The 15,037-nt window shown below is 45.4% G+C and overlaps 1 protein-coding gene across 2 annotated transcripts in view; it reads right to left on the bottom strand.

Moving 5' to 3' along the window:
* The window catches only part of LOC126523643 (neprilysin-1-like), a 92,830-nt gene that overhangs the window by 8,210 nt on the left and 69,583 nt on the right, over nt 1–15,037 (bottom strand). For both annotated transcript variants that reach the window (XM_050172241.3, XM_055066947.2), the window contains one exon: nt 247–315. In XM_050172241.3, the coding sequence (XP_050028198.1) occupies nt 247–315 (69 nt within the window). The remainder of the gene's footprint in view (nt 1–246; nt 316–15,037) is intronic.

Here is a 15,037-nt window from a genome sequence, read left to right on the forward strand (position 1 = left end):
GCGTTCGTGCTAACCGGTCATGTCAGAGCCACAGAGGCTCTCGCCTGTTGGGGGCCACTTTTTTTTTTCTCACTCTTATCTCCTTATTTTGGACTTTCCCGGCACACGCGCCCCCGACGACGCAGGATTCGTCAGCAGGCGCATTCCTGCAGCCCGTCGCAACACTCGGCGCAGCTGTGCTTACGCACACAGCAGGGAACGTGTGGTCAACAACGTTCATCTGATACGCCTGCTGATAGGTCTCACCTGATACGCTCGGGAAATGTAGACGGCCCCCGCCCCGTTGCTGACGGGGGTTCCCGGCTGCAGTTGCGTCTGTGGGAATAGATAGATAGAAGAACATAAGAAGAAAAAAAAAACGAGAATACAACGAATGCGCGCGTTCCAATCTCCACAGCACGTAATTACATTGCGGCGTGTCGCATTATCGCATTCATTACAGCCTAATTAAAACAGCAGCCGCAAACAATGCGCCCGTAAACAACCTCCACCGCACGTAATTACATTGCACTGTGTCGTCATCATCGTATTCATTACAGTTTAACTAAGAGAGAAGCTATGAAAAGGAAAGGCACCCCTCCCGCTTCCTCCCTAAAACTCTCCATGCACCGTTCCACCAGGAAACCTATGACAGTTGGAGCGATTTCAATGTGCTGAAACGTTAACGTGGTACTACTGGCGCAGCAGCAGTTTTAGAGAGGAGTGCCACGGGAACCACACCGCACAGCGCAGCAACATATATTGAGAGGGCACGGACTATATAGTCGGTGTACTTATCACAAAGTCTGCATTTGTTATCATGGGACAAGTCCGCCGGCTATTATTATTATTGGGTCCGCCAGGCTCACTCATACGGATGCCCAGACAATCGCACAGGATGTGAGCATTGTTCTGGAAACCACCGAATTCCCATGCAAGCAGGTTCGCCGCGACAATCACCCCATAAGCTATGCATACAGTTGCATAGGAAAGTCTGCGCCTGATAAACGCGTCGGTGAGCTGACGTCATATCGGAGAGCAATATGTTGCGATATCTCGTGCTTTGTATCCATCGAGGCACCGACTCAATGCTCCCTACAACTGTCGCCTGATGCCCGAGTATCGCTATGCCCCACGTTCAATACAAAAAAGCACAATTCGCACTCATACCTCAATCTGAGTTCGACAAAGTAAAAAAAATTGTGCACCATTTATATCCCAGGCGCAAGAAATTGCGGGAAAACGAGCTTACGAAGTAGCTTACTGAAACTGATTGTGATCGAAAGACTACAGGAAAGCAAAGCAAATGTCCCGATACAGTCATCAACTATGAGCACTACTTCTGTATATTATTGTTCTTTATAACCTGTAATCTATTATCAGTAAATCAATTTCAATTTCACATTGACGACCGACAGCATCACAAGAACTACCGAAAGGAAAAACAAACAAACCAGGACGTAAATGTGGGTAATTCAACGCAACACTTCACTCCAGTCATGCAGGCAACACACTGGCTGTGAAATTATTTCTACAGTAAAATATGAGGCTCGCTGGAAACAAAAGCAGTCGTGTAGGCATTGTATGATTCCATACGCATAGAAGGTGTACGCGAATCTAATGAAAGATGTATACATGGATGACACAACCATCTTTGTCCTAGTAAGAGTGCTGAAAATCCTAATTCAAGCTCGACGCTTCCAACACAGAGACTCTCACTGTATTTACTCCACCAAGCCATTCACTGCATAGTGATGATACAAATTCTTTGATAACACTCTAAATGTCGCCGAGTAGCCCGTGCAGGCCCCGAAACATCTCTGTTTTCTATCTTTACTCGGTCAGGGACCACGAATTCATCATCATGTCACCTTACCGGACAAATTTTCGTTGAAAAGTTGACTATACTGTTCACTTCATAGTTGTATAAAATATACTAGACGTTATAACGATTGGGAGAATATTACAGTAGACAAACATTTAGGATAGCAGGGAAACTCAAAAGAAAGCGGGAGCTCGTGCAGCCAGCGGTAAAAAGGGAAATGAGAGCCGTAACGTTAAAAAGAAACAAAACTACCATGTAGATTAGAACTAAAAGGGTCTCCAGTGCTACATCTTTTATATGAACTCAACAGGTACAACTGGGTTGTTCACGTAATCTTTGGAGCGGACGTGTGTCAAGGAGAAACAAACGCACACAAGGCAGTTGCGTTTCCTTTGGCGCCAATTCTCTTAAGTTAACAGAACAGCTGTTCCTCTCACGTTCGTCGCTTTTCTGTTTCCGGTCTTTGTATACATGCGGGCAATACAAGGAAGACTACTACTACATTCTTCGTGACGTGACCTTACGAGTCACCGGCACCTCAAGCGTGTCACTTAAGACGACATATTGCCTAAACATTGTTGTTACGCCTACACATGCAATCTTCTTAATTTAACGACGAAGCATGCCATTCGCATATCACTGTAAAAGAATGCATTATATCTCCTCGGGATAATACTCTGAAGATCTCTATCGGCTCGTAAGTGAACGGAAATTGGCAGTTGACGCCTTTGTGGAAGCCCCACTACAGATCCCCTCTGGCGAACACGAGGCAAGTGAGCCCAGCTCAGTAACAGTGCCACTGCAACCCTATCAACGTCTTCATCTCATAACAGTCTGTGGTTTGCCTCGAAACCCTCGAATAAACAGAGACGGTCCAACCGACGTGGCCGTCTCCTCACTTTCAACGCAGTAGCATGTTACTGTCATATACGCAACTACTGTGTCAAGTCAGCCGTTGTCCCGCCAAGGTATAATGTGACAGCCTTGTTGTGTCCGACACTTCACTAATGGGGACGACATTACTTCGAGCGTGCCTTCCATGCGGCAGGACCGCCCGGGAAACATAGGTTAGCCCGCACTCCTCATTCTCCTATCTTGCCTGTGTGCAAACAATCCGAGTACGGATAAGCCGCCGACGCTGCTCGAGCACTTCACGCAGACAGACGCGTCCAAGAGCGGCAGTGCAGGGAGTGCGGAGCTCGCTGAGCTTTGAAGACTCGTCGACAAAACCTGATCGAAGGAACTCGCACGACACAAATGCCGGCTGCCCTGTTCGCAAGACTGCAGTCAGATATAACGTCTCCACAGTATATCGGAGGTTCGAGTGTTTGTTTTTAAAAAAGTGTTTGTGTTTTACATATTCATGTGTGCTTTGCGCGTGCCCTCTTGTCCATATGCGCTTTGCTTGTGCAGCCGAGTCATGTGTGTTTTTTTGCGGATGTATTGAAGCGCATCTGTGTTTGGCGTGCGTTTATGGATTCGTATGCGTGCTTGAGTGCAGTGTGCGTCATTCTACGCGTTCGGGTGCTTCTTTCTCATTCCGTCCACTATCTAAATATAAACTTCCATGTTTTCTATTTTCTTTTACGAAAGAGCGTTCCCATTTTGGCTGTCGTTCTCTAGTGCGCACCACTCATCACAGCGATCGACGCGATAAAGGAACAGGCCCTACGTCCTGAATCCAGGGTAGTTGGCAAGGCAACATCTTCGAACGAAACAGCGCAAAGAAAGAAACGGGACTACATGAGCGGCAAGCAATCAACGCTCGATGTCCGTTTACCAATCGCCTTGTCCCGTCTTCGGCACTGTTTCGTTCAAAACGAGCACTACCGCGATGACAAAAAATATCCTCAGCTACGTTCCAAAACCACGATTAGGAGGCACACCGTAGTGGTAGACTCGGGATCAGTTTCGGCCACCTGGGGCTCTGTAACGCGCAGCCAGTGCAACGGTACACGGGCGTTTTGCACTTCGGCCTCACCATAATGCGGCCGTCGCGGCTGGGATCGAACCCGCAACCTCGTGCTCAGCAGCGGAACGACGTATCCATTGAGGTACCACGGCGGGTTGCGGCGATGACCAACAGTGAATACCAGGTAAGGGGCCACCTGCGCATACGAGCGCTGAAGTATCCTACGTGTTATCGTAGGATATCCTTTCAAGCTTCCATAAGGCCCTTCTCGCTTCAGCTCTACGTTGTTTGACAACAATGGAGCGTACGCGATATCGTTCGCGCGAAAACTACGTTCCTTTCGATATCAGGAAAAAGTTGTATACCCGTGCTATATATGTTGGGTTTTTCTTCTAGCTCATACCGAATGGTTAACGATCATCATCGTCATTTCCAGTCGTCTAAGGACTCTGCTTCCTTCACTTTCATACAGAACTTTCTTTTTCTGCTCTCCGCCGTAGAGACACTTCTCCATCCAGAGTCACATGTCTCACGTTTCGCCAACAACTGAAGCTGTGAGCACATGGTGAGCTGAGGGGTTGATGGTTTGGTCGGTACAGGCCCAACATCTTGTCTGAGAGTTGGAATTGTACCGATGCATTCAATGCATGCTGTACCGATGCATTCGAAAACGAGGCCAATGGTGTAGAAGGAAGCGTGTGGATGAAGGCACATGTGCATGAGGCTCAGGTTGAAGTGAGCCCGAGTGCGCAAAAGGAAATCAACAGCGTAGTGAATCACAGGCCGTCGAAATCGTACTCTCTTCTGCGCGCAGAAACAAAAAGGGTGATGTTAATGTACAAACACACAATATTCACTTGAGTAGAAACGCGAGGCTGTTTCGCATTGCTGCCCGTGCTCTGGAACAAAAATGTAACTATTCTACTACGCAGACTTTGGGCGAGGGAAAAAAAAATGTATTTTATTTAGCGATGAACCCATTCCACCGGACAGTTTCGGCGAAAAGGTTTGTTTTACAGATGCACAGTTTCTATAACCTCGCTTCATGATTTGTCGAGTCTTAAGGATATTCTCACAGCTTCATCGGGACGACGATTATTCAATTAAAACGACGTCCTTGTTTTTTGCGAAGTCTAACACGTGAGATCTGGGTACGCATTTCTCACGTGCAAGCGATTGGGGTCTAAATGAGCGATTTCACTGTTACCATGCCGGCCCATACACCTCCAGCCATTCAATTTATGAAAAAATTGTCTGGAATAAAAACAGAACGCTAGCTTGAAAAACACTGCGCACGTCTCAGCGGAGGAACTATTAATTAGATCCGTATACGGTGCCAAGAGTTTTTTTCTATCCTACACTCTAGTTCCATTGCCTCTATCACATTACACAATCTCGTTAAAATCTCGCAATTGCCGCAGAAGTATTCCTCGAGTTGAGCTGTGGTCAAAAAGTAGACCACGGCCAAAACACAACAGTCAACGCTCCCAGAATCCATCCCATTCATGGGTTCAAGGAAAGAGGCCACAAACTTGGGAAGGCACTGTGTAACAGACGCGTCTGCTACATACGGTAAGCAACCGATAACCGCAGCTGTATCCTTCAAGACTGAAACGGCACTTGGCTCAGAATTTTCGGTATATCCTTTCACAAACACTGTTGACTGTCGCCGGTTCTTGCGTTATCAATTAAGCAGCGATTGCTGCAGTGTGGCCTCTATAGGACTTGGGGCGTTCGCGTCTAAAAGCAGACTTTATTAGACAACGCCTCTTCGGGATACAGGCCTGGGCAAATGAAAAAAAATATAGTCATGATTAAAAATTATCGACAGATCTGTGCAACTGTTAGTAGGTGTACACGTAAGCTCCAAGTAGCTTTGAGTAGCACTTATTTCACCTCGTTGCTGGTTTGCTACAGTTTTCTGCGCCGTGGAGTAGGGAGGGACAAATGCACCGAAGTATTTATTTTGGGTCCTTATGGGTGCGACAAGATGAACAGGAAACAAAAAGCTCCCTCCACTTGTACTCCACAAGTTCGGCAACGCAGCTAATCACTGAGAAGTTTAATATGCGTTCCTTGAAACTAGTTTAGTTGTACTAACTGCCGCACACTTTTCGTACATAAAAAAATGACGCTTAGCACATGGAGATTGACAAACACTTATAGGAGGACATTTTCTTTTCGTACTTAAAGTGGACTCGCAATGCTGAGCCTCGCCTCATCGTAATTATTGTGGCGTCTCGAAACAGCAATCTCTATGTCCGCCTTTCAGAATAAGGCTAGGTATGACGGCATGGCGCACAAAAAAAAAGAGTGCGGCACAAGTTCTCATTGATTTTTTTTTTTCAGTGATTCACGCAAAGGAGAAATTCAATCTATCATGGCGCATTTACAACCTGGGTACCAGAATTATATAGTTTGCAGAAAGTAATATGGCAGGTTATTTCGGGTGCTCTGACGCTTGTCAGCATTTTCCAGTATGGGCAGCATCAATATTATTAATAATATGATAATATCAAGTCTACTATTTTGACGGGTGCCGCGGTAGCGTAGAGGTAGAACATCCGCCTCGTGTGCAAGATGACCGTGGTTCGAATCCCGGTGCCGCGCAATTTTCCACCAGATTAAAAAAAAAGTGTTGATAAAACTGCATAAACAGGCCTGGAGTGCGGCCTGATCCCGGTGACCAGAACCGGTAACGCACTCCCTCACCAGAGCAGGATTGGCCACCCTGGTGCAGTACTCGGCCAAAACCTCCTATATGAACACAACAATCAAACCACGGCCCTCAGTCCCCAGCAGCTGCGAAGCAACTGACCACGGCGGCGGTCAGACCTGCGACGCAGCAGAGGGTGCTAAGAATCCCCGGCTCTGGACCGGCTGCCATTGGAATCTGAACCTGGCAACGTTTAACGCTAGAACGTTATCTAGTGAGGCGAGTCTAGCAGTGCTATTGGAGCAACTATAGGGCAGTAAATGGGATATAATAGGGCTCAGTGAAGTTAGGAGGCCAAAAGAAGCATAAACAGTGCTAAAAAGCGGGCACGTCCTATGCTACCGGGGCTTAGCGGAGAGACGAGAACTAGGAGTCGGATTCCTTATTAATAAAGAACATAGCTGGTAACATGCAGGAACTCTATAGCATTACCGAGAGAGTGGCAGGTCTTGTTGTGAAACTTAATAAGAGGTACAAAATGAAGGTTGTACAGGTCTACGCCCCTACATCCAGTCATGATGACCAGGAAGTCGAAAGCTTCTATGAAGACGTAGAATCAGCGTTGGGTAAAGTCAAAACAAAATACACTATACTGATGGGCGACTTCAATGCCAAGGTAGGCAAGAAGCAAGCTGGAGACAAGTCAGTGGGGGAATATGCCATAGGCTCTAGGAATAGCAGGGGAGAATTATTAGTAGAGTTTACAGAACAGAATAATATGCGGATAATGAATACCTTCTTCCGCAAGCGGGATAGCCGAATGGCGAGACCAGAAATGAAATAGACTTCATACTCTGCGCTAACCCTGGCATCATACAAGACGTGGACGTGCTCGGCAAGGTGCGCTGCAGTGACCATAGGATGGCAAGAACTCGAATTAGCCTAGACTTGAGGAGGGAACGGAATAAACTGGTACATAAAGCCAAAATGAGTTAGGGGTAAGAGGGAAACTAGAGGAATTCCGGATCAAGCTACAGAACAGGTATTCGGCATTAACTCAGGAAGAGGACCTTAGTGTAGAAGCAATGAACGAGAATCTTATGGGCATCATTAAGGAGTGTGCAATAGAAGTCGGTGGTAACTCCGTTAGACAGGATACCAGTAAGCTATTGCAGAAGACGAAAGATCTGATCAAGAAACGCCAATGTATGAAAGCCTCTAACCCTACAGCTAGAATAGAACTGGCAGAACTTTCGAAGTTAATAAACAAGCGTAAGACAGCTGACATAAGGAACTATAATATGGATATAATTGAACATGCTCTCAGGAACGGAGGAAGCCTAAAAGCAGTGAAGAAGAAACTACGAATAGGTAAGAATCAGATGTATGCGTTAAGAGACAAAGCCGGCAATATCATTACTAATATGGATGAGATAGTTCAAGTGGCTGAGGCGTTCTATAGAGATTTATACAGTACCAGTTGCACCCACGAAGATAATGTGAGAGAGAATAGTCTAGAGAAATTTGAAATCCCACAAGTGACGCCGGAAGAAGTAAAGAACGCCTTGGGAGCTATGCAAAATTATAGACCGATCAGCTTACTGTCCGTTGCCTACAAAGTATTTACTAAGGTAGTCGCAAATAGAATAACGAACACCTTAGACTTCTGTCAAACAAAGGACCAGGCAGGATTCCGTAAAGGCTACTCAACAATAGACCATATTCACACTATCAATCAGGTGATAGAGAAATGTGCGGAATATAACCAACCCTTATATATAGCTTTCATTGATTACGAAAAAGCGTTTGAGTCAGTCGAAACCTCAGCAGTCATGCAGGCATTACGGAATCAGGGTGTAGACGAGCCATATGTAAAAATGCTGAAAGATATCTATAGCGCCTCCACAGCCACCGTAGTCCTCCATAAAGAAAGCAACAAAATCCCAATAAAGAAAGGCGTCAGGCAGGGAGATACGATCTCTCCAATGCTATTCACAGCGTGTTTACAGGAGGTATTCAGACACCTGGAGTGGGAAGAATTGGGGATGAGAGTTAATGGAGAATACCTTAGTAACTTGCGATTTAAAAGTATATAAACGTATATAACAGCTGTGTCTTACTAGTACTCACGTGCGGGGCAGAAACCTGGAGGCTTACAAAAAGCGTTCTACTTAAATTGAGGACGACGCAACGAGCTATAGAAAGAAGAATTAGGGGTGTAACGTTAAGGGATAACAAAAGAGCAGATTGGGTGAGGGAACAAACGCGTGTTAATGACATCATAGTTGAAATCAAGAAAAAGAAATGGGCATCGGCAGGACATGTAATGAGGAGGGAAGATAACCGATGGTCATTAAGGGTTACGGACTGGATTCCAAGGGAAGCGAAGCGTAGCGAGGGGCGGCAGATGGTTAGGTGGACGGACGCGATTAAGAAGTTTGCAGGGACAACATGGCCACAATTAGTACATGATTGGGGTAGTTGGAGAAGTATGGGAGCGGCCTTTGCCCTGCAGTGGGCGTAACCGGGCTGATGATGATGATGATGATGATGATGATGATGATGATGATGATGATCGCTTGACTGATAGCATTGACCAGGCTCACGTGGGTGCGTTGGGGAGAGGCAGGTGGGGGCTAAAGGACGGAAAATTAGGCCGAAAAGAAATGCGGAATGCGCCGTGACAAATACAGGCAAAGACGAGAGGTTGTTGACACGGAAAAGCCAAATCGTGCAATAATTTTTTTTTTGTCAGGGGCATTTATACAAGGAGCTTACTACACTTGCACGAACAAACAAATATATTGGAATAGTAGCATGATGATCGACCCGCCGTGGTTGCTCAGTGGCTATGGTGTTGGTCTGCTGAGCACGAGGTCGCGGGATCGAATCCCGGCCCCGGCGGCCGCATTTCGATGGGGGCGAAATGCGAAAACACCCGTGTACTTAGATTTAGGTGCACGTTAAAGAACCCCAGGTGGTCGAAATTTCCGGAGTCCTCCACTACGGCGTGCCTCAAATCAGAAAGTGGTTTTGGCACGTAAAACCCCATAATTTAATTTTTTTTGTAGCATGATGATGATGTCACTGCAACATGCCATGCATGCTAAATAAACAAACAAACAAACAAAAGTTTCACTAATACATATGCGCTCCATCTCGATGCAATATAAAACGGTTCCATCAGCCCTGTGGCACTGCTATTCTCGATTCTCCTCAGAATCCTGATCCTCCAAAGCCGCGGAGTGTACATGCAAAATATACAATGCGCAGGCAAATTCGCAATACCATTGCTTCTTATGGAAAGCTCATGTTTACATGCACGATCAATAAAGCAGCGGCTAATTTGCCCGTTATGCGACTTCCCCTGATGACTACGTTGTGCACTGGCCTTTCTCTTTAGGGGGCGCATGTCGGTGAAGGCGAAGTGCAAAAATGGCGGTGTTTCATGCATGGAGTTGACATTGGAGAACCACAGGTTGTTCCACAAGTGGTCGCAGCTTGCAAACACATTTCTGGTTCCTGCGCAGTGTGCCTGTGATCAGTTCGTTAGTTTTGAAAACACGTTGTTCAATCTCAGCAAGTCGTAGAGTACTAAAAACCGACAAAGCAAAAGTTGGCTTACTACGGGCCAATGTCCTCCAAAGAAAGCCAACTAGTAACGCATATTGGCAAATCTGTACGAAAGTCGGTCCAATAATTCCCGCCCTGTTGAATGGCAGTGCCAATATTGTTTACTGACTGTGTAATGTGGGCCAACATTGGATCTCTATCAGAATGGCACAGCCAATATTGTTTACTGACTGTGTAATGTGGACCAACATTGGATCTCTATCAGAATGGCACAGCCAATATTCGCGCCACGGTGTTAACCTTAGGCCATCATTGGGCCAGGAATCAGAATGGCACTGCCAATATTGTAACCACGCTGTTAATCTTAGGCCGTCATTGGGCCAGGAACTGCCAATACGTTTCCAACGTTGGCCCGACCTGACGTGCCGCCTGGGACCAAGCACTAACGGTGAGCTAAACAGCGTCAGCAAGCGAAAGAGGCGAATCATTGATGGCAATTCAAGTCGTCGAGCTGCACAGTAGCATATCAGAGACGCCCCCCTGTGAATGCTGACCACTTTGATTCTTCTTATTTACTCTGCGCTTAAATCTAAATAAACGAGCGCCTTTCCATTCGGCCGCCATAGGAATGTGACCGCCACAGCTCAAAACTCAACCCACGCCTTCGTACTCAGGAGCACAATGTCCGATAATACTCAATAAGTGACGGCAGACGCCTTTCCGCAGCACATGATGCAGCAAAGTGAACAGAACGAGATACGAACATGAGCGTTTTCTTTAGAAGATTACGAAAAAAATTGTCCGGAAACCATCCGGGATCATTGTCAAAGTCAAGCGATAGCTTATTTGTAGGGCCTGTCATGTGTGCTGCTGGGACACCGTATCACTTAGACGTATTGGATAACACTATATCAGACATGTATGTGCTGTCACGTCGCATTGTGTATAGAATCGGCCCACGTTGCAAACAAATTAAAACCAGATAGAGAAAAACATATCGTGCGCTGACATCACGATTGGCCCACCAAGTGACCAGCTTTGATTACAATGCATTACCTGGATCTGCACTGTTTACTCGGCGAGGCAGCCGTCTATTCAAAATGAGAGAATAGCCGAGGAATTAGCAGCTTTAAAAAACTGCTAACGAAGTTATCAAGAAAGGTTCGAAATTGTTGCCCCGATAATTTCCTGGCAGTTTCCCGCGGGTTCCACTCTATAGTGCTCACGTTTCAAATTCGGCCACCACGTAGTTCCGTCAAATGTCGGCACGTGGCGAGGAAAAAGTCATAATTCAAATAGAAGAGATCCATACCTAGTATCCTGTGTGCAATGTTAGCGTCCGATGCGTGGTCCGTTGCCTGGATTTCTGTATCCACCACAGCAGCAGCCGAAACGTGAAAAGCAACCGCGGTCGCCGACCAAGCACAGCACGCACCTATACGGTTACACGCGGTCCGCCCTCTTGGGTGCAATTCTTTATGCGAAATGAGGCATTCCACGCTAATGACGCTAGTGCCGCAAATGACGTTGTCGAAGCACGAGCCGATAAACCTATCTAAAGCGACGTTATCTGCTTGGTCCCCTCTGTTAGCAACATATTGCTTGCAAAGAGTGGCGGCGATCTGTTATCCGTAAGCTGCGTTTCCTTTCATTGTCAGAAATTAGAGATAAATCATTGCTACCGGTCAAGCAATTTGGGAAAAAAGCGCCAGTGTTTGCAGGCATACTGATGGCGGAAGTAAGAAGCGAATATTATGATTACCTGCGCAGAAGTATGAATTGATTACTTTATGTAGCTACTTCCGCTGTATCCTGGAGGCTCGCTCGCTAGAATGGTTGAGTTTGCCTCCTTGCATTAGGCATTTAAAGTAACACACCTAGAAACGGGTATACTTATTGTAAAATTAGGATCACAATTTTCCCGATAAAATAAAATGCAGGAGGAACACTCGAATATCTCGAAACGCGCTCACATCTGAGCGCTTAACCGTGCGAGATCTGCATGAGCGTTCTGGTGAGGTGTTCCGTACTTTGAGTCGTCTTATACTTTCCGTTATCAAGCAATCCTTGTCCGTAGCAATAAGTTTTTCTTTTTTCTAGTTCTGTAATTGCTGAACGCGGAACACGATAAAAGAAACTGACAATATCTATTCAAAGAAAGGCAGAGAGTTCACTCCCCGCTCGAGAAAATGAACTCATTATATAATAATAACTTAATTATTAAGTATGTGGATAATCAATCAAGCAATTGATTGATTGATTGATTGATTGATTGATTGATTGATTGATTGATTGATTGATTGATTGATTGATTGATTGATTGATTGATTGATTGATTGATTGATTGATTGATTGATTGATTGATTGATTGATTGATTGGAAATGCTGGCAACAAGCACAATATGTCGCCGGCTTCTCCACAGATATAAATTAAATGAATGTCAGATGAGGACTGGCGAAATGATACATTTCAGCCATTTATCAGCTCGTAGACAAACTTAGTACAGTTTACTGCAATTTAAAAGAAACATTTTGCTGGAAGGGATCTGAACGGGAACTAATAGTGCATGAAAGAATCTAAAAAATCCAGACACTCTTCCGAACTTGTGATTAATAGGTTATCTCATTGTTTCACTTTCGTTGTAGCTGTTGTTAAAAATTGCCTATCGGCAATGTTTAACACAGCTACAACGAAGAGCATGCAGGAGTGCACGAGCCCATACAGCGAAGTTATGGTAATCGCGCTTATACACAGGGCGTGAGATACGTTAATGCCTATACTCAATTTTATTGCTCCAACAAATTCAACATTATCAAGCGAGTTTCCTAGGCGCAGTTTCAATTTTGCACAATAAAAAGCAGTCTTCGCGCCTATCCTACACGTCCACATCGTCCGCTGCGTTGCCTAAAACTGGTCTTAGAAAAAAATCATAGACCATTCCAGTGTGTGAATGACCAGCGAAGCTGTTTAGCAAATGACAAAGAGGATACAGAATTTTGAACAAAGGTACAGATCCCCCCCTCTTCTTTTTTCTTTTCTCCTCATTCTTACGCTGTACTGATTGCTTCGCTGGAACGCAGATTGTACAGGGGTCAGGGCTTCAGTAAGGCGCATGCTAGCGACTTTAGTCCTGACCCTTCTGGTTTTCTGTAAGCAAACTGGAAAACTTGTGAATAAACTTGTGAAAAGCACCTTTATTGTCTTGACCGTTGGTCATCGCGACGAAAGGTACGCACACACATTTATTTTTATACATTCGCGTTCATTCGTGTTATGCATTCGTTAAGCACACTCGTTATACACATTCGTGTTTTCATTACTCGATACATTGAAGCAAAGAACTGGAGGCCTACATCACCGCACCGATTGGCAGTGGGCCTGTTCCATCAGCGCATTCGCAGAGGGAGGGGCAGTACGGGAACCCTGGCGTGGTTAGCGGCATCGGAGCCAGCTGTGAAATCCGACGACGACGACGAAGGCACGAGTAGTGGCACGAGGCACTGATGATGATGATAGTTTCTGCTCGAACACATGATAATTTTAGGGAACTCTAGCCATAACCAGCTTCACTGTGAAGAGTTGCCTGATCGAGATTCTTGTAATATCAGTGCAAACATTATGCGAGCCCAAAGCACAAGTTGGAATTTATGTGAAGTGGTTGAACAGATGCTCCACAGTTTACGTCCTTGCGCGCAATCGTGTTTCTTTTCAACAAGGGCCGAACAGATATTCCAAGTGTCAAATACTAACTTAAATACTACGCATTAACGATAAAAGAATTGTTCCGTATATTGAAATTTACGAAACTAATGAAACGCTTCGCAACGACTGACTGTTAAAGTGTGGCTAGCGTTCCTCGTCTGTTATACAACATATATTGCAAATTATCAGAAATGAAACAACGCCAAATGTTTTCGAGCAATGCGGAAGCAAATTGGGTAGTACATACTTGCCAACTCTCCCTATTGGTACAGGAGTCTCCCGAATTCCTCTGAGCCCTCATGATTGTATGGACACAGCCATAAACTTCCCGAATAACGACCCCATGCCCACCGCAAAATAAAAGAGAAAGAAGCGCGATCCAGTACTGTCACGTCGTAATTCTCACTGTGCGCTAGTAGTTAGCACAAGTCAGATTTAAATTCAAGCCAGTTGTGTGTAAGCAGTGTAGATCGAGCTCTCTTTTCTTCAGATCGAGACATGCTTTAAGGAGTGCCCATGAGGCAAAGTCGAATAAGCATTGCATATGTTTTAGCTCCTTTAGGCTAGCTTTGGCACACAGCAGTAATGTAGGACAGTGAAGCATACTAAGAGCGAAAAGCAGCTACTGTAACAGGACATTAGTACGTGTTCCTTACTTATACGCGCGCGCGTATGCACAGTCTCCGGTCACAGCACGATCGCCGAGACTTCTAACAACTGTAATCATTATTATCATCAACAACCTATTTTTGTGTCCGCTGCAGGATAAAGGCGATCTCCAATTACCCTAACTTGCGGTAGCTGTGTCCAACTAGCTCCTTCAAATTTACTAATTTCATCCCTCCACCTAATTTTCGGACGTCCACGGCTGCGCGTGCCTTTTCTAGGCACTCATTCTGTAACTTTAATTGTCGACCTGTTATCTGCCCTACGTACTGGCCTGCTCAGCTGATTTTTTTCTCTTTATGTAAACTAGAATATCGGCTATCCCAATTTGGTCTCTGATCCACACCGCTCTCTTCCTGCCTCTTAACATTACGACTAACATTTTTTGTGCCACCGCTCTTTTCACAACCCTTGTTCTCGAGATTCTGCGTTAACCTCCCTGTTTCTGCCCATATGTTAGTGCCAGTACAAGGAAATGATTATACACTTTTCTTTTCCACAACAGTGGTAAGTTTAGAGTCAGGATTTGTTGACGCCTGCCGTATGCACTCCAACCCATTTTTATTCTTCTATACATTTCCTTCTCATGATGAGCGTCCCTTGTGATTAATTGACCGAGATGAACGTACTTCTGCGCAGACTCTAGAGGCTGATTGGCGAGCATGACATTTTGTTTCCTAGCCAGGCTATTGAGCATTACCTTTGTCTTTTGCATATTAATCT

This window comes from Dermacentor andersoni, chromosome 6 (assembly GCF_023375885.2).
Source record: "Dermacentor andersoni chromosome 6, qqDerAnde1_hic_scaffold, whole genome shotgun sequence".
NCBI classification, from domain to species: Eukaryota; Metazoa; Arthropoda; class Arachnida; order Ixodida; family Ixodidae; genus Dermacentor; species Dermacentor andersoni.